This window comes from Clytia hemisphaerica, unplaced genomic scaffold, assembly GCF_902728285.1.
Source record: "Clytia hemisphaerica strain Z4C2 unplaced genomic scaffold, Clytia hemisphaerica genome assembly, whole genome shotgun sequence".
NCBI lineage: Eukaryota > Metazoa > Cnidaria > Hydrozoa > Leptothecata > Clytiidae > Clytia > Clytia hemisphaerica.
The window spans coordinates 2,111,848-2,137,451 of NW_027104338.1; the positions used below are offsets into that span (position 1 = coordinate 2,111,848).

General features: G+C 34.3%; 1 protein-coding gene across 1 annotated transcript; it reads left to right on the forward strand.

Moving 5' to 3' along the window:
- The first annotated feature begins 14 nt into the window (after positions 1-14).
- On the forward strand, positions 15-23,081 carry LOC136817839 (RNA polymerase II elongation factor ELL-like). Its single transcript, XM_067074173.1, has 12 exons — positions 15-315; positions 5,473-5,520; positions 11,323-11,555; positions 12,086-12,120; positions 12,470-12,828; positions 13,147-13,206; positions 17,474-17,523; positions 18,030-18,153; positions 18,744-18,994; positions 19,224-19,395; positions 20,066-20,107; positions 20,629-23,081. Exons 1-12 carry the CDS (start codon positions 184-186, stop codon positions 20,740-20,742), a joined length of 1,620 nt encoding a protein of 539 aa, XP_066930274.1. The 5' UTR covers positions 15-183; the 3' UTR covers positions 20,743-23,081.
- The last annotated feature ends 2,523 nt before the right edge of the window (positions 23,082-25,604 follow it).

The window sequence follows — 25,604 nt, forward strand, 5'->3', positions numbered from 1 at the left end:
GATTCCTCGGCGGTGATATCGTGTGAGACTGAGACGAAGGAAACCCCAGAAAGAAGAGAAGTGAATCGTAGACACCAGACACAAACTCGAAGAAATCCTTCTTTTTCATTGATTATTCATTGATCTTCTCGTTTATTTTCTCCATTGAAAATGAACTAGAAGATTTCTGCCAATGCTTGGGCTATGGCTCAGACATTAGTAGAAGACCGTGCTTACCACTTAACTGGAGATGAAAATGTTGATGGAAAATGTTTTTACTCAGTTAAACTCACAGATTCTTGTCTAAAAGCTATCGAACAATATATTATTCATAAGGTTAGTTTTTCACTTTCTAAAAAGATTTTTGAGTCAATCAGTCTTCATGTTTTTATAATTTTCAATTGATCTAATCCTTTAAACTGTTTTAATAATTGAACAGACAAAAGTAAATTTAGAGTATAATGTATGACCATTTGTAAGGTGCTACAGTATCCTGTCACCCCTCAATTTCAAAACTAATACCACATGGATTTAAAAGATCTTCATGGGTTACTAACCATGCAGGTGGCTGGGACAGTTTCGCTTGTGAGGGCTGCGGCTGTCTGTCAGTATCAATTTAATTTAGCCTAAGAAGAATAAATAGACGTTGGCATTAAGTCTGGACTTAAAAAAAATTCGTTTGACGTCACCCAACCAACCCTTTCTTATTTCTTCAAATCAGAACCTCTACTTTTCTGTCTCTCCATCTTCAGCTTAAGAATTGTGAATTCCCTTCGTAGCTTCCATTTTCATTTCAGAATTACAGTATCCAAATGTGAACTGAAATCCAGAGTTGGCTAACTGCAGTCCAGCCTAATGATGAAATATTAACAAAACAAAATGCTTCTGATCCTGTCAGATTAGGAAATTTAAAAATCTGAATATTCTTTCAGCCAAACCTTTTCAAAATTATTGATTTTGCAACCCTGTCAGTCATTTTACAAGCCTGACAAGGAAAAAGTGACCTTCAAAAATCTGGAGCAGTTTTTCCCCTGTTTTGCCTGAGTGAGTACCTGTATTTGTAGCGTACGCTTGCCTAATCCTGGACGGTTTTCAATCAAATTACAAACACAAGTGTTCAAAACAGTACAAAATTCAACCTTTCCCCTACCTTTTCAAACAAAAATTTTGAATATTCCATTTGCAAGAGAAATAAAAAAAAACTAGAATATGCCCCCAAGCATTTCTTATTCAGTCAGGGAAATCCCTCAATTGCAGTATACTGCAATTGCAGTAGTTTTCATTCGTGGTTAGGCTACAAAGGCTTATAACGGCTACATACAGTGCTGGTCGACAAAGATAAACAAACATCGACTGTAAAAAATTGTACGAGAAGAAAGCTTTTCTTTATTAAAAGAATTTTATCTACGGAAAAATTATTTTGTCTGGGCGTTAAAAAGATATGATCAATTATGTACAAAAATTGCCTGTTTTCTCCTTGAATCTTGAATTCTGTTTCTTGAATTTATATAAAAAATGTAAAAGTGACGTTTATACCGCAATTGCAGTAAAAAATTACTACCGCAATTGAGGGATTTCCCTGACTGTTATTCTGGATATTCCTTCCCTAATTCTGGACAATGTCTGTTTTCCTCGAAACCTATCCAACTTCTGCTTGAAACTTTTCTTGAAAGTTGAAATGAATTTTCATAATTTAACATAGCAAAAACAATGACAAACTTATCCCGGAAAGATAAATAGCAGGCGTCCACGATTTTAAAAGTAAAGAAAACAAAAAACTTTTGTAATTTGCAGAACAGACAGCCCCGGGTTAACAGAGAAAGCTATCAAATCATGAAGTGCAATAGGCAGTTGTCCGCCGTACGCTTGCAAACTACTATTTACCATTTTGACTCCAAAAATTAGCGGTACAAACCTGGCTGTGCATATCCTAGAAAATAAAGACAGCAAAACACCAAAACACTTTTTTATGTTTTTACCCAAATTTTAGTGATTTTAAGGAGATATAGTGCCGGGTACCTGAATGTTAAAAGGGTATGAAAATGGCCGGAAAAAAATTACATAATGATTTTTCAAAATTAACAAGTGGCATGAAACCTGACAGCATAGCTTTAATAATGCTCTGAAAGATCATCTAATACCATGAAAGCCAGAATATGATTCTTCTTTGGGAATTACAATAATGGCTTTATTCACAAAATCTTTTTAAACAAAACTTTAAAAAAATGTCAACTAAACTACTTTTTAAATGGTTACTGGAAGCAGCAATAATGCATATTTCAGCAACAAACATGTATGATTTGGCAGTAAAAGGCAGGAAATCGTGAAAATTTTATCTCCCGATAGTGCATTCTACGAAATTAAGTCCACTCGAAATCTTAAAATTTTGCAGATGAGCTCAACCGGAAAATTTAGTCCCCCACAAAGATTTATCCCATTTTTTAAAGTAATATTAAATTAGCATAATCCCTTTATTTTCATTTTTTGAACATTTGCAAAGAAATGAAAAATATAATAGTTGTATTTTTACTGCTCTATTCACATACTGTACTGAATTTGAAAGATGTCCTATATGGCTTTTTCTGCAAACTTCAAGAAACTGATTTTTCTACCCGCTTTTAGCTTAAGTGGTTGCGTGCAGCATTGTGTATGAAGTCCAAATATGCGTTTCCTGTAGATTTTGTTAGAGTTTAATTTAACTATATAATCAGGATTATGATGAAATTATTTAATCTCCCTAAAACTTTGATACAAGTTGTTCCAACAAATTCATTTGTTTTGGTGCTGCTTTTTTTTTGCAATAAGGCCAGACCAATTCGATTAGTTGTTTTACGGGCCCGACTGACCCTGAAATTCCAAAAATCGAAATAAAAATTCATTTTGGCAGTACATTTTTATTTTCATTGCTTTACAGATTGACAAATTTTCAAATTTTTTGCAGTTTTTCAAGGTTTCAAGAATTTTATGTTCAATTTTTCAATTTATCCATGAATTCGAGCTGTTTGTGTCTTTTTATTTTCTATTTTGCACTTTTGTCAAGAGAAAGTAGTTTTTGCTGCCTTTTTAGGAGATTTTTGTAAAATTCTACTTTTATTTTTTGACTGACTGACCCTCTTTTTTGGGTAGCTTGGCCCGTGAAACAACAAATTAAATTGGCCTCGCCTAATCGATATTGTTAAAAAGACAAGGCCAGGAGCATCATGGGAAGTTTTTGAATTTGAATTTATCCTTTGCTCTTCATATAGAATCATGATGTGATGGATACCTTTGGGAATTTTCTTTTTCAAATTTTTTATGAGGGTCACCTCTTCCTTTTTTTTGGCACTTCGATAATTTAGGCTTTATACCCAATTTTTACTACTTTGCCCCTTTAATTGACTCAATTTTCTGGCAATTTTGAGCCTCATTGTTCTTATGAAATTGTTCTAATAAAAAAGTGTACAAACCTGTTTTATTATAAAAGAAGAATCCTGCAAATCTATGAAGTTGCATTTGGTTTTTAAAATCTGAATTTTGTAAAATGATTATAATTATACTGTATTATGCTATCTGTGTGTGTGGTTTGAATCTTTATTTGGATGAGCTATTTATTAAGCTATTATTTATTCTAATTCTAAAGCAAACTCACAAAAGAAAATAAGCATGCAAAATCTTCAGTTCCCTGTAACTTTATTTATTTTTAAAATACGTAAAAAGTTTATTTTTGGATAACTTTTTATACGAAGAAATTTCAAAAAAGCTTTTCAGCTGGCCTAATTTTAGTATTTGAAAAATAAATTTAGGTCTATCTTTAAAAATCTTTAAACCAGCCTACACATTCTTTTTAAAAAAGAGAAGGAATAAGCCAATAAATCTTGACAAAATTAGTAAAAATGAGCTTCCCTACACTTTAAAAACAGGATATGTTAATAAATGAAATATGTTCCAATAAACAAAATAAAAGTTATAGAGAAAAGAAACCTCTTCAAAATCAAAAGTGTTGAAATGATGAGCTTATATTTCAAAACAAAAAGGTAATCCTTTAAAAACCAGTAACATGAGCATAGTACTGTGATGTCGATTTGCACTTTGCATTTTAGGTCAATTCTACTTGATAGTAAATTTGGAAACATGCAATGATTCTCAAAAGATAAATAAACAATCATAGACTGGCTGCCTATTAAATTGAATCTTAAAAATAACTTATTTTCTTGTGTTAGTAAAATCCCTGATAACATCATTAAACCTATCAAACTAGATCATTTTCAAAGATAAATTATATTGATCACTAATAGGCTAGAACATTGACAGGTTTCTTTAGCATCTTGTCACCTGACGTTGTCTGTCTTATGAAAATTGATTTCTTAAACAGCCTTTTTCATGAAAAAAACAGCAGAACAAGTCCTGTTGAACTAGCTCGTCTCTTGTGGATACTGCCTTGACTTTCTAGAATTTTTCCTGGATGCTATTTTTGTTTTTTATTAATCAGAGAATAATGGAATACTCTAATAAAATACCACTTTAAAAAAAAAAAAAATTATTTTGAGCTGAGACTCGCCTGTTTTTATTATTTTGGCATTTTGAGCATCAAAACATATTCTGGTTCTTACATTTAGTTCAAAAGTTTTTTAGACTTTGTTACTTCTATGATTTCTTTAATGCTTGACATTCAGGATTCCAAGCTCAGCTTTGTTCTGATAATGTTCTCACTTTTTTGTAGATTTTGAGACTCATTTTTCTTATAAAAAAGTTCTTGTAAAAAGATTTGTGTTTGAGAAGAGCCAAATTGTTCTTGAAAAAAACTCACTTTTTAATTAATGAGCCTAATTGGGCATGATCGGAAAATTACTTTAACCACATAGGAAATATTGTGTATCTGATTTTAATTAAAAGCTATATTGGCATTGAAAAACCATGAATTACTTTATTAGGACAATATCTGTTTCAAAGTGTGAATTAAAGGCCAAATAATTTACAACTTTTTATCTTTGTTAAAGCATCTTGAAATTAATGAGTTATTGAAAATACTTTTAAAATTTTGACTCATGCTTAGAATCTCAAAAGACCTTAAAAATATATAAACATCAGTTTTAGTATTTGGATACTATACTATTATCTAAAGTCCTTCAACTATTTTTACACATTTTTATATGGGATTCGCAAAGTTAAGAGATTTCGTTTTGATAAAGATGTTGTAGGAGACACTTGTTTCCTAAGATCATTATTTCGTGTTTTAAGTTCTTCCCCTTTTTTCTTTATTCTTCTTTTTTTATTGATACATATGGACTTAATATTTAATAAAGAATTTCTTATCTATAGTCAAACCTATAATATCTTGGATAAAAGTGTGAAAAAATCTTTTTATTTTCAGGGAAGATTTATATTTTGCTTTTGATGTTATTGTTCCCATTTTTGTTTTTCTATTTTGTTGTTTTTTTCTTTGTTTTGTTTGTATGGTTCATGCTTATGTGAGTAATGTGAGTAATCGCACGTCTTATCTATTTCTTTTTTCAGAATACATCACGCAGTCAGCCAAGAATCAAATTCGATGGTCAAAATGGGGTAAATAATCAAATTTAAATCATCCTTTCTCTGAACCCCCTAATTTTAATACATTTTAAAGTGTTTAAATATCTTAAACTGAGATGGTTATGCGACAAAATCTCGACATTATCCTGTTTAGTATCATAGCTAAATAATTATGGCTTTAAAATCATAACATACTCAAAATAAGAAAATAAGCCTTTAAAGTGAGCAGTCAAACACCTTTTGCTACTATGATTAAAATCAAATATACGGTATTAGACTTGTTTTAGCAGTCACTTATGAATAGGCTTAATCTTCTCAGTTGAAACAGTTATAGGCTCTTAACATTATCGATTTCTGAACGGTAGGTATAAGCTACTTTATTTGAATAAGAAATTAAGTGACTGGCTAATGCGAATGATCGTGAATGATTTTAACTTATTATGTCTTTACCATCAAAATGGTGTAGAATTACTGAAAAAGTCCTTTGATAAATTAATGATTTGCGATTTTATCTCTACTTTCTTGTTGCATGTGGATTTAAAACATGAGAATCCGATAAACCAATTTGAATAGCGATTACCGACAAAGTACTTTTTGATTAGTCTGATAAAGCTTTAAGAAATGAGCATCTCATTTACAAATCATGAATAAGAAGCTTTTTGTTATGAAAACGTGCGGTCGTTGAGGAAGCTACTTGCATGCTTTCGAACAATTCTTTAATCAAGGTCTACTGTACCCGTTATTCCTGGGGTTGTATTGATCCTTTAATTTTTAAGTATAAAAAAGTTTATAGAATTAAAAATGTAGAGGCTATAGACTTAACTCATGCTGCGAGTTTTTTTTATTTAAAGTACCAATTTCTGGAAGACCCTTGCAAGAGGTCCCGCGTAGGGGTTCTCTTTTGAATACAATGAATCTTGATTTAGGGATATAGTTTTCTTTTTGAATGTATTTTCCAAGTAGGGATATAGTATAAAATCAAAACATTAAAAAAAAATATTTTTGGTTATCAAAACAGTTTTTTTTCCGCTTTAAAAAAACCTATATCTAAACACACAGGGAGAGAAAAGAAACCTTTAAAAATGTCTTTGATTCTTATTGACGTTTATTTGCTTGTCTGTCAACTCAGATGATGAAAACATTCTTATCATTATAAAAATGTACGGTGATTCCCTGACACTTTCACCAGCCAATTAAGATTTTTTTTCAACATTGACAACAACAGAAAATGTCGAAACAAAAATAAATATACAGTTCGTTACTGTTGTCTTTTTATAATGAATTGATGCTACGTCTTTTGTCTTTGATTTCATTGTAAAAAAAGAGAGACAAATTTAATGAGTTTTCTTTGTGTTGTCAAATCAATTTTTTTATAAGAAACTCATCTTCTTATAAAGGTATTTTAAACCTTTTCCAAGAACCCACTAGAAAATGCAATCTCTACTCACTTTATAATTCCCACGATCTCTTCCACCACATTTTCCACTATATTTTTCAATGTTTTTAAATGGATGAAAGGGAAAGTCTTGATTCAGTTTAATTTTCCCATTTTCCACATCTAAATACGCTTTTTTTTGTGTTGTTTTAAACGATAGTGGAAAGGAATTACCAATGTAATAAGATCTAATGTGTCGACTGTTCGATCCCCGGTTCATTCATTATTTCGGTAAAACCAAAAAGTATATCAAGGGACACACATTTTGATCAATAAAGAGGATGGGAGGAGAAGAATGAATTCAGTTCCATCTTTACAGATGGAATCTCTATTTTCGACCTTTACAATGCATTATGGATGTCTTAACAAACAACAAAAATACAGTAACACCAAAAATATACCCCGAGGGAGGAGTCCTTTGACACTACTCTTTGGTCTGCTTTACTTGTCTAATTTGCATTAGACCTGTAAATTGCTTCATGATGAATGTTTTCGTAAAATTGATCACTAGATTTAAAGTATTGTTTTGATAAGAACGTCAAAAGGCTTCAGATACTCCTTAACTTTTGGGTTTTAAGTCAAAAAATGTTTTTTAGTTGTTTTCGGCGTTTCGTCAGTATTTTGCTCTAAGTTTTCCTTAGAAGTTACATGTTTTACATTCTATGCAAAGCCCTGAAATGTTCTTAGAATGTTCTTAAATTTTTAGCCTCGTGCTTTTTATATACTTTGTTCTTAGGTAAGAAAAAACGTGTAAAATATTGTTTTAACAGTATGAAACAACTTGACTGAAAAAAAGTTAAGAACATTGTAAGGCTTTAAAATTTTTGGATGTTCTTAACTTTTTGAGTTTTAAGCCTAAAAATGTCCTCAACATGTTCTTATTTTCACCATTTTATGAGTATTTTTGTCTATTTTCTTAAGAAATTGGCCATTTAAGAGTCTGCAAAGCCTTAAAATGCTCTTAACTTGTTCGTCACATTTTGGCCATCGAACTCTTTTGTTCTTATAAAAAAATGTGCATTCTCATGATTGATTCTACGTTCTGTTCACGGTCACACTATTTTTAATCATCTATTTTCTCGCTCGAATACAAACAGGAATTTTTTAACCTGATCGAAAATGGAAGTAATTAAAACCTTTTTATTTTTCATATAAGAAAGACACAGTTATTGTGTCAGTTTCCATCATTGCTTTATAATGTTACTCAAAATAATGGTTGTAACCCTTTCCGTGCCGCTGTCGGCCGGCATATCGATTTCTTTGTCGGTATTAGCATTTGCCAACAAGAGAGATCTCGAGAGGTTTTTTTTTTAAGTTTATTGAAGGTGTTTGATTTTGAATTAGATTTCGTTAAATTGCACAGTTGAATAGTTAAAATATATTTCAAAGTGAACACATATCACTTATATTTCTGATATTTTTCAAAAAATAAAGCTAAAATGTAATGGTAAACTCTGTGGTCGCTCATGTCGGAATATATCGACATCTGGCAAATAGGCTGAACCCTTGATATGCCATGTTCCTCCTACTTTTGCATTGAAAAAGTCCGTATTGAAATACATATAGAACCCGATTGATTATGCATATGATAAAATATGGAAAATTCTGAATTCTTATAAAAATACATTGAGTGAATTCATCAGCCAATTATCAGCTGCAGTATTTGTTGTATACAATATAATCAAGCGCACACTTTTTTATGAGAACTATAAATTTCATTATTGCTGAGAAAAATTATCTTTAACTTTTCATTTGGCGCTGACCGATTCTTAGTATTATGTTTTCACCATCTGGTGAGTAATTTTGTCCATTCTCCTAAGAAATCATGTCTTTTAGAGTCTGTGAAGCCTTAAAATGTTCTTAATTTGTTCTTAGAATATTTGGCCTTCGAAGCCTTATGTGTTTATACAAATTGTTCTTATAAAAAGCCTTTATCATACTTTCGTTTTGTTTCAAATTACAACAATATCAATTTCTAGCCTTGACGTTTTTATTATGAATTCTAGTAAAATACCGAGAGTATAGAAGTGGTACGATTTTCATCTCTTTCTCATCTCTTTCAATTTTTTCTTTGTTTGATTCACAGCACAGTGATGCTGTCGTAAATTAGTCGGATATTATAATGACGCTGTATTACGTAATTATAATAACTATGTTAATCTCCTTTTAATGCTGCTTCCCAAAATTCTTCTCATTTTTTGGCACCTTGATTGAGCCTCAAATTGTTCTTATCCTGTTCTAATTTATAGGATGTAATTGAGGTATTTTAGGAGTTATACCAAACTTTTACTACTTTAACCCCTAAATTGCTTGAATTCGAGTAATTTCAGGCTCAGTATTTTTCTTAAATTGTTTTTATCTATTTGGCGATTTTGAGCCTCATTGTTCTTATAAAATTGATCTTATACAAAAAAGTGTACCTCCCTCACCGACATTTTGTTCCTGTAAAAAATCCAGCATTAATAACATTCATCCATGACTTGGTGTTCTTTAACCATACATATGTGGTTAATCTCCGCACTAAACGATGAGTATTCAGAACATCGGGGCCGACAAACCATCCGGATTTGGGCGGTAAATAGTGGAATTTGTCGTTCTTTTTGTCTATTTGTTGGAAATGCGGGAATTTTAAGTTCATCTCCCTGTCGAGGTCCTTAACAATGTTTTTGGGAGTTTTAATTAAGAGGCTCCCAAAGCGGTTTTCGTGATGACGTGATTGGGACTTTTTTGCAGCGTGATTACGTGATTAGGAAATTTTTCTCTTCGTGATGCGTGATGAGAAGTCAAAACGTGATCGTGATTTGAAAGATTTTTGAGCCGTGATACGTGATTTGGACTGTTTCAAAGGGATGAGTCATTATCCAAGTCTTCTGCTGATTTTCGTGATCGTGATTGAAGATAAAAAGTTGCGTGATATCGTGATCAGAGTTACCGCTGGGAGGGGGGGGGGGCTCAATGAAGAAAGGGACACAATAGGAAGATTGTCTCTGTCGTCCAACGTTTCTAGATGTCTTTCTTGATATGTAGAGTTAACTAAGAGCTGCAGTTTTGTCGTTAATTTAAACATGCGCCTTTATTTGAAAATACGAAGCTCTATTGTGATCAAGACCCTAAGAACAAATTAACTACAGTTCAAGCTTTAGGTTTCAGAAATAACTTAGAAAATACTGAGTTTATCCTCTTTCCAGGCTTATCAGTGAATAAAGTATATTAAAACAATTTAAGAACAATCTTTGAAATAAGTGGACACATCAAAAGATAGAAGTATGGACGATGACAATTTCTAAGAAATACCGTAGAAAGAAAATCACCCTAGTATTTCTTTTTCTTTTTCGTTTTTAGGAAATACAAAACCTTGTGTTTCCATGTCAGATCTAGAGTCTCCATGGTCTACGCATATTTTGGATTTCTTTATGGTATTTTCTCTCCGAAAATTCTTTGAAAGTGTAAACCAAAAGGCTGGTTTTTGTTTATTCATTATAAAGAGAAAGTGGGATTTCCTCTGACTTGCTCATAAATTTCACAGAATGGATGCTTAAATCGGGTCAAAATCACGGATTTAATTACGCGAATCAAATTTGAAAAATTTCGCGAATCAGCGATGTCACACGATTTCTCCAGACTTTAATGATAATCATTGGCAAAAACGCAAAAATGAGGTGTACTTCTTATAACCGGTGCAAAAAATAAGTTTTTACCTACAAGACACCTACAACAAGAGAAGTTCAGCCTACATATAATCATATTCAAAAACTTTCTCATACACCCCTATCTCGATGAATCGACGGTGAAATCATACGTCATTTACGTAAGAGTGAAAGAGCTAAAAAAACTAGTGTGCATCTAACTACTCACAGCTATAAATTTCAAAGTTTCAAATTGTTTTCTTTATAAATTTCGTTATTAAAAATTGTATGGGCATATCATAATGACCATAGCCTCTACATTTTTATTTTTTTCGCAACTGCGAAATGAGAGTTTTAACGTACTCTTCCTTTGCGACTGCAGTTGACTCTCTCTCTAATTCGATCTTCAAGGAGCCAAAATTTTTAGCCAAATTAGAGAAAGATTCGAATTACAGAGAGTATGAATGTTCCCGGACACCCCGGTAAATAATATCAAAGTGTCCGGTTGATGATTTTGAGATCACAATGGTCATATTTATTCAAAACAACCAACAGAAGTTTGTTCACAAACTCTGTAACTAAAGGACTTTTTTGTGACCCCAGCTGCCTGACTAAGTTGGCTGTAATTCTTCGATAGAAAAAGATTTTTTGCACAATTTTTTTTTCAGTGGGTCCAGTGTGAGCAACATTAGTTTCCTTTTCTAAATTCTAAATAATGTAAACATTATTGATAAGTTCGATACTAATTAACTTCTCGCCTTTTTTTTTCTCTAGACCATTTCCATACCTGGCAAGTCATCGTCAGAGAAAAAATTTCATTTCGGTGTTTCGGCATTAACCAGTGGTCAAGGTGCAATCGAATGTATTAAACACCCTGACCGTAAATCCAATCAACTCATTTCATATGGATCCTTAGTCTCCAAAATCTCCATTAATGCCACGGAAGATGTTTACGAGAATACGGCCAAACGGATGGCCCAAGTGGACCAGGAGCGTAAAGACGTCAGGTAAGAGATTTTTCATGTTTTATTGAAAAGTTACGTAATTTCCGCCATTCTGGAAGCAGACGTTCGAATATGTAGAGACGATCCCTTATGCGCGAATTTAACGTTAGCTTCCATAATGGTGAGAGCTACGTAATTCGACAAAACATGAAAACACTCTGTATAACGCCTTTTCTGGCACCCGATATATAGAGATTTCCTTCCGACACCTAAAGCTTTAAAGGTCGGGGAAAATGTTAACATTTGGGAAGGTTTTGATTGCAGAATTTCGTCTGGCCTCGCAATAGATTTATAAACGATATTCCTCATTTTGGAGGATTCTGGGATCGATTGTAATTATTAAAGTGTTTGTGGGAAACGCCAAAAAAGTCTGACTGGAGAAGCGACATATCAGATAAGTGACGTAATTGATGACGTAATATTTGAGAATTTAAGCTTTTTGTTTAGTTTCCTCCAACATTTTATAGACCTATTTGGATCGTTTTCTTGGCCTATTTATGTAGAAATGTATTTTTATTTCCATCTCTTTTCAGGACGAAAGAAATAGACTTTGGAAACATGAAGAAAAGTAAGTACGGTGTGCATCGATAATACATTTCAGAAATCTAGCGAATCCTAATTGAAGTGTCGAAGTTGAGAGATTAAATTTAAATTGAAGGGAAAACCGAGTCTGCCTTATTTAAAGAGGCTGAGTCTTTAGATAGAGCTGGCTCCTGTTGCCAAATACTGTCTCCCCTCTGCTTAGTGAATAGAAATCCAAGGAGAAAGAGTGAAATCCTTCCGTACCTTTGGGTAGCTAGCTAGCAAAAAAGATATCGCTAATGACCTTTAAGTTGACGCAAAGTTCTTTAAATCCTTAAAACCTTTTGAGTTAACCCAGCTTGCTCAAAAATCGGTAATTTCCTTTTATTTCAAAGGGAAGCAACAGACAAAAACGAAAATAATCACCCCCGACTCACATAAACACATTCATAACTCATCGTCAAACAGTTCGAGCAGTTCTTCATTCAAGAAGAAATTACCTGCTCCAACGCCTAATCATTCTTCGCCGTCACAGTCAGTATCTTCAACGTCACGCAGCTCGCCTGCCATGCCTAATCGGAACAATGCTGCACTGGCGACCGCTCAAGCAGCGGGTAAAAGCTTCACGTGTCGCGAACGCGTCGTCCATATTTTGGCGTTGCGGCCGCACAAGAAACCGGAGCTAATACAACGTTTGACCAGGGAAGCAATGAGTCAGAAGGATCGAAATAATCTTGCCATGGTCATACAACAGGTACATACTGGGCAACACCTCTCCCACCCCCACCCCCATCTGCAAAAGGTTATCCCATGGAAAATTTTCGAAAAATTAACAAGCGGGGGGGCCCGTTTATTTGGAACCTAAGAGTACTTAAATGCCGATCGTAACGTATGGAAATTTGATAAGGTTTTCTTGATTTACTAAAATTATACGATGGCATTTTTATTTGTTTAGCCCCTAAATCTCTGGATTGACTCTTGCAGTTTTCCAGAAAAGAAAATCTTTTGATTAATACAAATTATTTCATTATTATAAAGGCTTTTCAGCAATTTTGTGTTTTTCATTTTTCAGGTTTCATCGATACAAGATAACCAGCATAAATTACACGCCCACCTATATAACGATATCAATGTAAGTTTCGCAATCCTCTTCAATTTCCATACAACCTTTGATCTTTAGTTTCTTCTCCTGTTTTAAATCTTCCTTTGAATTTCCGAAACTTTTTAAAAGAAATCTAACACACTACACTTTTTCCCGGGGGGGGGGTACTTAGGCAGATGAAGGGTACGGTATGTGCTGCCCTTAAGGGTACCTTTTAAATATTTTTGGAAAAAGGGTCGGAAAAATCAGAAAATCAAATTTCCGTCCCACTAAGGGTCGGAAAAATTGCAAAATTTTACCCCCTGAAAGATCGAAATTTGGTCAGAATTGGTCAAATTTGTCCCGCTAAAGGTCGTAAAACTCCCAAAGTTTCCCTCTGTTTTCTCCTTTTTAGTCCCGGTAAAAGGGTCCAAAGTTCGAAAGTCGGGCGGCACCACCCCGTCAGCTCGCAACCCTAGTACCCCCCGGGACTTTTTATACTAACTAAAGAATCTATAGGTTAAAGAGGCGAAGAGTTGGTGTTAAATATTTTTAGTGTGTTTGAACGGGACCTTAGGCCATGGATTTGTCCCCTCAGGAGCGACAGTTTTCAGATAGGGTGTCAAAAAAGGAGGGGCCACCTTTTCGTTTATTTTAAAGAAGAAACTTGATTCGTGATACACTCGGTCGTAAGATATACAGTAGTTATTTCCTTATCAGACGGAAGTCTTTAATAACTAAATCGGGTGGAATTATTTCTATCAATCTCGTTCCTCATTACAAGTCATTAAACGTGATACCATCTCTTCAGCATATTGATTCTCTTATAATTGTTTCTCTGTGGAGGCGTTTCATTGTTCCTGGTAATGACTTTTTGATGACAGTCTAATGATGTAATAAATTGTTTTCTGTCATGTATTTTTGCCATCATGGGATATATATATTGTTCCTCTGCGTTAAAATTTGTTATGTTTTAAAGGGCCATTAAAGTAGTAAAATGTAAACATTGCGCGAACCACGTGTCATTAAAGAGAACAATTAAAATCATGTGTCCAAAACAAACTTGTAAAACAATTGAACAATCAAAATTAACCATATTTGGTTTGATTTTTGGACCTACCCTAAGGTAGTCCTTTAAATTAACCCTTGTCCGTCCGTCCGTCCGATCGTCTGTTGCCAGCTTTTCTCGGGATCGGCTCATTAGTTTTTTCTAATTTTTTGCACAATGATGCAAAATGGCAATGCCCAAAATGTGACGGAGCCCGATTTTCGAAAAAAAAATTTTTCCGGCCGAAAATGGCGGAAATATACCGGAAAAACTGGTTTTTCGGCATTTTCTCGAGATTTCATCATTAGTTTTTTCTGATTTTTTGCTCAAAGATGCGTATTAACAATGCCCAAATAATGGCCTAGTCCGTTTTTTGAGAAAAAATTTTTTATGCTGGAAATCGCCGTTTTTCTGGATTTTCATTGGACTTTTTCCATATAATTTGTTGTTTTTTCATTCAAAAACATTATTAATAGCAATGCCCACCATCAAGCATGTTTCAATTTTCAATAAAATTGATTTTTGAAGCCGGAACTTTCTAAAAATCGCCGGAACAGCCGATTTTCGCGCCGGAAAAACAGTATTTCTTGAATTTCTTGAGCTGTACTTTATATTTTTTTCATGAAATTTTGCACACTGATGCAAAATGTCAATACCTAAATTGTGACGGAACCCGATTTTTGAAAAAAATTCATTTCCGGCCGAAAATGCCGGAAATATGCCGGAAACACTGTTTTTTTGGCATTTTCTCAAGATTTCATCATTAGTTTTTTCTGATTTTTTGCTCTAAGATGCGTATTAACAATGCTCAAAACATGGCCGAGTCCGATTTTTGAGAAAAAATTTTTTCCGGCGAAAAATGCCTGAAATATGCTGGAAATCGCCGTTTTTCTAGATTTTCATTGGACTTTTTCCTTACAATTGGTTGTTTTTTCATTCAAAAACATTACAAATAGCAACGCCCACCATCAAGCATGTTTCAATTTTCAATAAAATTGATTTTACTCCCCTTCCCTCTTCCCCCATCAACAATCAATGATTTAATGTTTTATTCATTTTCGCAAAACGCTATATCGTTTGACTGATTCTTTTAATTTTTCTCCTTATTGCCCTATTATCTAGCTTTCATCATCAGGTAGGTCCATTCAGCATGTTGCTTGTTTATATTGACATGTGACATTTATTGGACCTACCTTGGAGGTCCTATAAATTAACCGGTGTCCGTCCGTTCGTCTGTTCGTTCGTCCGTTCGTCCGTCTGTTACCAGCTTTTCTCGAGATTGGCTCATTAGTTTTTTCTGATTTTTGGCACAATGATGCAAAATGGTAATGCCCAAAATGTGACGGAGGCCGATTTTCGAAAAAAAATTATTTCCGGCCGAAAATGCCGGAAATATGCCGGAAAAACCGGTTTTTTGGCATTTTCTCGAGATTTCATCATTAGTTTTTTCAGACTTTTTGCACAAAGATCCGTATTAGCAATGCCCAAAACATGGCAGAGTCCGATTTTTGAGAAAAATTCTTTTCCGGCTGAAAATGCCGGAAATATGCCGGAATCGCCGTTTTTTGGCAGATTTCATCGGACTTTTTCCTTATAATTGGTTGTTTTTTCACACAAAAACATTGTTAATAGCAATGTCCACGATCAAGCATGGTTCAATTGTCAATAAAACTGATTTTTGAAGCCGGAACTTTCTTAAAATCGCCGGAACAGCCGATTTTCGCCGGAAAAACAGTATTTCTTGAATTTCTCGAGCTGTACTTTATATTTTTTTATGAAATTTTGCACACTGATGTAAAATGACAATACCTAAAAAGTGACGGAGCCCTATTTTCGAAAAACATTTTTCTCCGGCCGAAAATGCCGGAAATGTGCCGGAAAAACTGGTTTTTTGACATTTTCTCGAGATTTTATCATTAGTTTTTTCTGATTTTTTGCTCAAAGATGCGTATTAATATTGTTCAAAACATGGCCGAGTTTGATTTTTGAGGAAATTTTTTTTCCGGCCGAAAATGCCGTAAATATGCCGTAAATCGCCGTTTTTCTGGATTTTCATTGGACTTTTTCCTTACAAAACATTATTAATAGCAATGCCCACCATCAAGCATGTTTCAATTTTCAATAAAATTGATTTTTGAAGCCAGAGCTATTTAAAAATCGCCGGAACAGCCTATTTTTGCCGGAAAAACAGTATTTCTTGAATTTCTCGAGCTGTACTTTATATTTTTTATGAAATTTTGCACACTGATGCAATATGACAATACCTAAAATGTGACGGAGCCCAATTTTAGAAAAACATTTTTTTCCGGCCGAATATGCCGGAAATATGCCTGAAAAACAGGCTTTTTTACATTTTCTCGAATTTTCATCAAAAGTTTTTTCTGATTTTTTGCAGAAAGATGCGTATTCGCAATGCTCAAAACATGGCTGAGTTCGATTTTTTAGAAATTTTTTTTTCGGTTGAAAATGCTGGGAATCGCAGTTTTTGAAGATTTTCATTAGATTTGTTCCTTGTATTTTATGTTTTTCACACAAAAACATTATTGATAACCATCAAGCATGATTCAATTGTCAATAAAACTGATTTTTGCGACCAGAACTTTCTATTTATTTTTCCCCTACAACCCTTCCCTCTCCCCCCATCAACAATCAATGATGAATTAATTGCGTTATGCATTTTCGCTAAACGCTATATTTTTTGACTGATTTTTTTCTCCTCGCATTGCTATCCAACTTTCATCATCAGGTAGGTCCATTCAGCATCTAGTTTTGATTTTGTATCCGCTGCATACAGTTTGTTTACAAATTTTGCAAGTACTGTTATGTCCCTTTAATGCGTTATTCATGACGTTTCATTTGCCACTGAAAACCTGGTATTTTCTGGGTGCCTCAACATGAAGGATTTGTTACATAAGATATCTGTGACTTTAACTCAACCCTACTTGTGGTAAATTAAGACACACCATTGATCTTTTGAAGTATAAAAATATGAAACATTACTGTAAAATCCGGATAAACAAAATATGGAAAGACTTCTGATATTATCGCTGACATCAAGATTCTTGGTGACAGGAATCAAACTATCCAGCTTTTGAGGGTGTTAAAAACGCATATCTTAAATAGTATTTGTGCCTTATTATATAATTGTTTGCGCGAATATTAGTTATAGCCATAATTGAATGACAACTAAAATATTTCATACTTCTTACTTTTCTTTCAATGAGCCAATGGTTGTTCTTCAATATACCTTTTCATTTTCCCATCTTTTAGGTTGACACGTGGCCATTTTATAATGAAAACGAAAGAACCATCGTCAAAAAGTAAGTTGCTTTTAACCAATCCCGTCCCCGTGTATCCCAGGCTTTATTAACATTAACTGATGGACGCCAAAGAATATCTGGCGCTATTACATTAAAGGAAGAAATTTTGGCGGGAAGAAAATTTGGCGGATTTGGTCAAATTTAATTTTTTCCGTCATCTTCCAAATTTAAGTTGGTCTATTTATTCCCCCAAATGTGTGCTATTTCAGACTTTAAAACAGGTTTTTCCTTTTTGGACCTACCTGTAGGTCCTAAAAATGAACCTGTGTTCGTCCGTTCGCCCGTTAGTCTGTTACCAACTTTTCTCGGGATTGAATCATAGGAGTTTAGTGATTTTTGATACATTCACACACACATTTCGCTGACTCTCACCTTCTTTAGCAGCATTAGAGGCAGGATTCTCGATAAAATCGCTTCTTTTCATACATTTACGGAGTTCTGAAAAGCTCGAAAAGGTGCCTTAACCATAATACACATATTTAAAACCAAATTTTTTCTCTTTTCAGAAATATAGCGACGCACAGAAAACAACAACAAACGTCTTCTCCTCAACAAGTCTCGTCTACTTCCAAATCACCGGCTGAAGAAAAACAAACAGTGAAACCAAGTAGCGATGAAAAACCTGAAAAGGTAAGGTTTTTCTCAGCTAGATAAGAGACTCGTCCTGTATTTTTATAATCTGATGTATACAGGATGGGTTCTTTCTCTGGCTCTGAGGCAGATTTCTACATCAAAAAATTTACAGTGGGATATTTGAATTTAGCGTTGTCCTCACTTACTAAAATTAAAACCAAATCTCGGAACTTGCGTTTTCTCTAATAAAGTGTGACCAGTGAAAGAATAACAAAATTTTATTAGCTGTGTTTTCAACCGTTATTTGGATCTGGGAAATTCAAACTCTCAACCCAACCATGCTATTCATTTCGCCACCAATATGTAAAAGAAGAAATCATACCATGGATCTCCAGCCTATTTCTTAGCCATCTCCTTGACATCGTGCAGCGTAGTGTTTTTATTACCTAAATTGATCATATGGTTACATTCGAATTGACTGGTTTCTCTGGCAGGCTTGTACCCAAAACTGTTGTGGGATTTCACGTCACTGAAGCCTTGCAAGGAATTTGATAAAAACAGTTGAAGTGCAACGCATCAATCTACCTAGCCGTGTTTATCCGCTTTCATAATATATAGACTTGATTCTTTCTTATTTTATCTTCTAGGCTCACAAGCGATCACATACGGACAAAGATCAATCGGCTCACAACAACAAACGGCAAAAAACGAACTATGAAGAGCCAACATCAACCGTCTCTTCATCTAACAACAAAACAACTTCCGAAGATAGTGCGCCCTCACCTAAAAAACACGCCCCTTCGCCCACAAAATCAAATGCTGAAAGCACGGCAACGAGTACGGGTGAAGAATCACCGCCCACTGTGGCGTCAACCTCTAAAACGCCCGAATATCTCAAGTAAGATAAAATCTCATCTTTCATTTGGACATTTAGAGTTTTTTTTGAAGGGCAGAATTTTCACACTGAAATATCGTTGATTCGACTAATTATATTCTGTTACTAATAAGATTTCATCGAGATTATCAATTCTGAGAATTTTGATGACCCCGGGTATCACCCCCTCTGCTGACTGTTTTTTAGGTTTTGCTCCAATTTTAAACTATGAAATATTCTAATCTTCTTTTAGACAATACAAACCGATTCGATGGAAAGAACAGCGACGCCAATACAAAACGGACTTTGAAACAGAATATCCAGTGTACTTGAGACTGAAAGAAAAAGTCGACGCCGTCAAAATCAAGTTCAAAGAGTTACAAGAGGAATATAACGGATACAATCCGGGCACTCCTGAACACCAGGTACATAAACCATTAGTGGCTGGCTGCATACCGTACTTACCTATAACAATCCAAACGTCTACCTAACAATCCAAAGCGCCAAAATCGCAAAAACTTTTGCTTTGGTATAGCCACATTTTTGCAATTTTGGCGCTTTTGGTTGTTAAGGGTTGTGTGTTTGGATTGTTATGGGTAAGTACGGTATACTCATTTCCCAGCCGGCACACAACGTTGTTTCAACGTTTTTCTAACATTCACAACGTCCATATAACGTTAGATAAACGTCGAAACAACGTTCTGTGCCAGCTGGGTTAGCTTAACGAAACTATCAATCTCTACCACACATCTATTATCAGGCTTTTTTTGCCTGAAGATTGTCTCGCACAAGACATGGTAAAAATATGGGACAAGCTGGAGTTTTTACAAGCTCTTATTTGATTTGGTTGGTCGTTAACCAGTAATAAAACAATTTTGTTACTTTTTCTAAAGAACGCGTCATCTCTATCACTTCAAATGACCAATTAGTGAAGTATCATGTAAAAACTCCAGCTCGTCCCAAAAATATGTACGTAGTAGAGTCTTTTCTCCTTCTGAGCTGCACATATTATTCAAATGCTAGAGGAGAAGAGACTCACAGCAAAACCAAGAATTTGCTAGATTACTCATTTTCATTATTTCATTTCAATTTTAGTATTGCGAAAAGAAAATCATCGAAGCTTATGAAAAACTTGAGGTAAATTTTAGCTTGCTTATACCAGACCTCCGACTATTATTAGGAAAGTGTAAACCTTTTCTTTTCTTTTTTTATATTTCTGTTGTATTACCACATGGATCTAGCTTGATGTTTGGAAATCCAGGATCAGCAAATTCATAGCGTTGCGCAATCATTGAATTGCTTGATTTTGGAAATCGATTTAAGAAGGCCAGTCGATAAACCAGAAACATCCAAATAAAAATTACTTTACAGCCAGGACATTTAGGTTTTTAAGAAAGAGTCAATAGATATTTTCATAAATTACGTCACGAACATCACTTGCATCGCTTTGAAATTATTGGCATGGTGATTAACTCCCAGCGGATTTTATCAAAACAACTTTTTATTCATAAAAAAAATCATTTAATGTCTCAAGGGACATATTTAAAATTGTTTGAATACGAGGCAAGCGATGTTCGTGACGTAATTTATGAAAAAGTCTATTCAGTCTAACGTTGTGTGAAATTCCTGCTTTTAATTCTTCTGTTCTCTTTGTTCAGAGAGACGATGATAATTATCACGAGCAGAGGCGCAAATACGAAGAACTAGAACAGAAATTACGGTACATAAAAAAACTAGTCGTTGAATATGACCAGTCTATGATGAATGAATGATTGAATAATCAAATGAATGGATGTATAAAATATTTTTCTGGAGAAAGTTTTTAAGAGTACGGTGATTGTGTACTGATTGATGCCAACATTACATCACGGACCCAACAGCTGCTTGGTTGAAAGTGACGTATTAACTAATTTTACGTCACTTACAACCAATCAGCTATTGGGTCTATGATGTAATGTCATGGGTTGAGAAAAAAAGCTATATTTTTTACAAGCAAGGAGTTCATTGTTAGCTAGCTGTTACGTGGGACTCACTCAGGGTGTGATAATCTTTTCGGTTCTATAAATTTTACCTAAAAATGATTTGAAACTAGGTTCGCCCTCTAGTTCTGCCTCTGACTTGGAGGTGGGAACACTAACGAAATCCAAGAACTACTTCCAAGTATTACTTCGAATGAAAGCCTCCTTCTTTTAGTCGCCCCCTCGAAAAAAAATTAATAAAAGCCCGGGGCGTTGATTCGAAGTAATACAGATGCCACATGCAAGTTACTGAATATTATTCACACTTTCTGAGTTCTCGGTTCCGTTGACATTGTCTTTGAAAATCAAACCTATTTTTATTTCGTCAGAAATGAATTCAGTCAGTCATTATACAGTATGAAGTGAGAGAGAATTTTTTTAGCCTAAGAATTTCTATATTGTTATTGTAATGCGCTCTCATTTTTATATATTATTAATGATAAGATTTTAGGGGTAAAATTTAGGGGCCTTGATTTTTTTTGGCGTCCTTCTTTATTTTATTTTTTTGATTCCTTCATTTATTGTGAAGGAACATGTATTTTTATCATTTTGGATTAAATAAGCGGTTTGAGTTGATTTTACAAAGGGAAAGACTTTCCAGACGTCTTGAGGAATCGGACAAAAATTCCTGCTGAATCTCTCTAATTCGAACAAATTAGATTTACTGTTTGAGTTCGAATTAGCGAGAGTTGATTTTATGCCCTGAATAAAGCTATCAGAATGCTCAATTATTAAAACTTAAACATTACACATGAGTCGGCAAGATATTGCGAATAGTCAGAAAATGAACGAGGTGCTCGGGCTAGTACAGGCTTCAGTTATGAAGATCTTAACCCTTAGAAGCCAGAAAACGTATATATACGTTTTGAAAAGGCCATTTTACCGATACACAGTCTTTTGGTCATAACTCCTGACCACTTGAGATTCAGAGAAAAAAAATCTGCTATTTTTTGTAGCTGAGAGGGCTTTCCAACGATACCAAAGTTGATACCTGAATCGTTTGTCCTGGTCGAGAAATTGCCTTTGAAAGAATAAATTTCCAGAAAAAAATGATGAATTTTTTGGCATTTTTCAAAAAAGTTAGCGGCATTGAAAGGTTAAAGAAGATCTGTAACAAACACGTTACTGAAAATGAAATATTATAAAGATACCGGTTTAGAGGCCCGCCTACAACTGTAAAATCTCTATAATAATGAGTCACTGACCGCTTTATTCGGGGGATACTGTTAAACCCAAAAACAAGGCTTTTCCTCTTGAGGTTTTTTGTCGGAAAAAAGAACGTTCAAAACAATAATAGTGACTATTTTTTTTGAATTTTATTTTGTCATGTTGGTTGTTTAGAACTTTAAAAATATAGGAATTATCAAGCAACTTGTGATCGCTAATACTTTTTTGCTATGCTAAAGTGAAATTTTCAAAAATCCTGGACCATAATTTGCTTGATAATACAATTTTTTAGAAGTAATGAGTTATTTGTAGTTGTTTGTTTCTTTGTTGTTTTAGTAAAATGGATAGCATCTTACTAGGTACTGAACGTTGCTACAACGTTCATCTAACGTAACATTCTTGATATGCAACTTAGTTATGTTTGTAATGCTGACATTAAATAAGGAGAAAAGCTTTAACGGGTTTAAAAATTTTTGACAAGTCCAGGTTTCAATAATTCACTTAAGAGCTTTGACGTAAATTGCCCTATTTCATCGCTTATAGAAGAATAGGTAAGGTTTTCACGAAGTGTTCACTTTAATGTATAGGTAGGCTGAAGCTTCAATAGACGATATCGGCTTAACATGAAAACTCAGATTTGATCCCCGAGAATTCCCCATAATCCTTTGCGCGGAAAAAAGTTCGCGGTGAAATATTTTCGGCTTAAAAGCCGATATCGTCTATTGATGTATTGACGGGATGAGCCTCCAAAAATATTAACATTCTTTGTCCATTTAGGTTCCTATAAGTTGTAGATAGTTTCTTCTTTATATTTGATTTTTTGAAGAACCCATTATTACTACCGCTTATATATAAAAATGTAAAAGAAAAAATCAGAAAATGTAAAAAATTATGAAAAAACAGAAATAAAATATTTGAAATGAAAATCTGTATTGTATTGATGTTAGGTATTTAACCATTGACTTCCAAGCCCGAAGGGCTAAACTCGAGACTCCTGGATGGGAAATGAAGGGGAGTTTCTAAACATCGACTAGAAATGACGAGCACGACCGGCGACCAGATAAATTTGGGTTATTGAGTTTACCTGCTCTCTCCACCGTAGAGAACATCCAAATCGAGTCTTTATGTGGCTTTCAAATGAACCACTGAGCACGTGGCTGAGAATTACTCTAGCTAGAGAATAATAAAAGTGACTTTTGACGTTACCAGTCATTTTCTAGACAAAGTGACACTTTTTGACAAAAATATTGACAGGGCAATTAAGTATGATGCCTGTAAACTTTATTACACCAAATATTTTAATTGTACCGAATGAGATGCCTTTAGTATGAATAGATAGAAATTGTCAGTAGGAAAAAGCTGGGAAGGCTAGTTTTAGAGATCTCATCAATTATTCTATTGTCCTTACATTGTCAAAATGACTTATTGTGACAAAATAATGATCTGATGATGAAATATAAAGCTTTCTAAATAAATTCCAGCACAAATTTTGCCACTAATTAATTTGATGCCGAAAATACAAAAGGATGGAAATTGACACTCTATTCAAGTTCCAAGAGCGTTGAAATGGCTACTCTCGTGTACCTAATAGCCGCCCCCCCCCCGCAAATTAATTTTTCGAAAATTTTCCACCCAGGACATTCTTATTCCAACCCCCCCCCCTGCTTATTAATTTTTGGGAAAGTGTTCTTGAAAGTTCCCTCTTTTGTCCTAATTCAGCTGTATTAGCCTCCTTTTCAACAATTTTCCACCCAGGACATTTTTATTCCAACCCGCCCCCCGCTTATTAAGTTTTGAGATTTTTTCCAACCCCCCCCCCCCCTTATTCCAACCCCCCCCCCCCCCCGGCTATTAGGTACCCTACCCGAGAGTACTCTACACGTTTTGCACGTGGCTTTATAATCACTGTAGGTGAGACAGGGGTGAGCTTTACTCTTCAATTCGATAAACTAGCAAGTAGCTTTCGCTATGATGCTCCCGATGACAGACATTTTACAGTGATTGATTGAAATTCAAAAAGCGAAATGCCGTTTTTATTTTTGTCAGAAATAGTGATATTGCAAAGTATTCAATTTTTCTCAGCCATAGCTTGCACTAAACATGCCCCCTTTAATAGATACCTTATAAAGCTTGAATTATAAGGTTTTTCATGTTTTATGGCAGGGTCTTTGAATAATCTTCAGGAAATAATTAGAATGACTTTCTTCTCAAAAGCATTTTCTTTGAAACAACAATAACAAAAATAAAAATAACAAACATATCAAAACATGAATTTATAATTTCCAAGACTATATTTTGACAATGATATAATTTTCAGCAAAGTTGTTGTCTATATCGTAATGTAATATTGTTTTGTAAAGAATACAGTGGATACAGAAGCATTCCAAAACCAAAATGATTCAAAATACAACTCGGGGTACCTAAGGCACTCCCCAATGGTCGCATGAGGTTCCGCCCCTTAACGTAAATGTTTTTTAGTTTTTTTCGAAGTATTTTGATATAGAAAATGAGATGGGGCATGGTCAGATGGTCCCACTTGCTCCATAATTGAAAAATTTCGAGAAAACCTCATTTTTGCCCCATTTTGATGACGTCATAAAAAGAAAATCTTGAATAACTTTAAGTTGGAAAAATCTTTTGATTTCAAATTTTCACAAGTGATGTAAATCGATAAAAGGGAGCGATCTACGAAAAAAAAATTTTCAATTTTTCCTGACGTCAGCAAAATTTGCAAAAAAACCGTTTTTGCTGAAATATGCTGACGTCAGCAAAATATCTTAATTTTTTTTTCTTCAATCGCTTCCTTTTATTGATTTACACATTTGGTAAAAATTTGAAGTCAAAAGCTTTCTCCTACTAGAAGTTATTCAAATTCTTATTTCTGTGACGTCATCAAAATCATGAAAATTGGCTAAAAAATTACGTTTTTCTCAAAAATTTTCAATTTTTCAGCAAGTGGGACCATCTGACCATGCCCCATCCCATTTTCTATATCAAAATGCTTCGAAAAAACCTAAAAAACATTTACGTTAAGGGGCGGAACCTCGTGCGACCATTGGGGAGTGCCTTAGGTACCCCGAGAACCAAACAACAGGAACATAACATGAAATATCCTTCAGGAATTTCTCCAACAAAAGGAGTGTTAATGTCAAGTTTGTGTACCGTCAACTGCTCTAAAATGGGATTACTTGAGATAACATGGGACATACTGCTTTCTGGTCAGCTTTTTCTCTCTATCGTCACATCCTCTTCAACAACAAACAGATCCATGTTTCTTGGGCAGTACAAAAAAGATGATTCTGTGGAGGTTCGGTTAAAATGGTTGCTGTTTTGGTGTCCCATTGCACAAACATTGCACAGCTCCATTAGAAACGCAGACAATTCATTCCAATTCTTGTTCAACATTTTGAAGTCAAAACTCTCTTGTCATTAAAATGTTATGTTAAAAT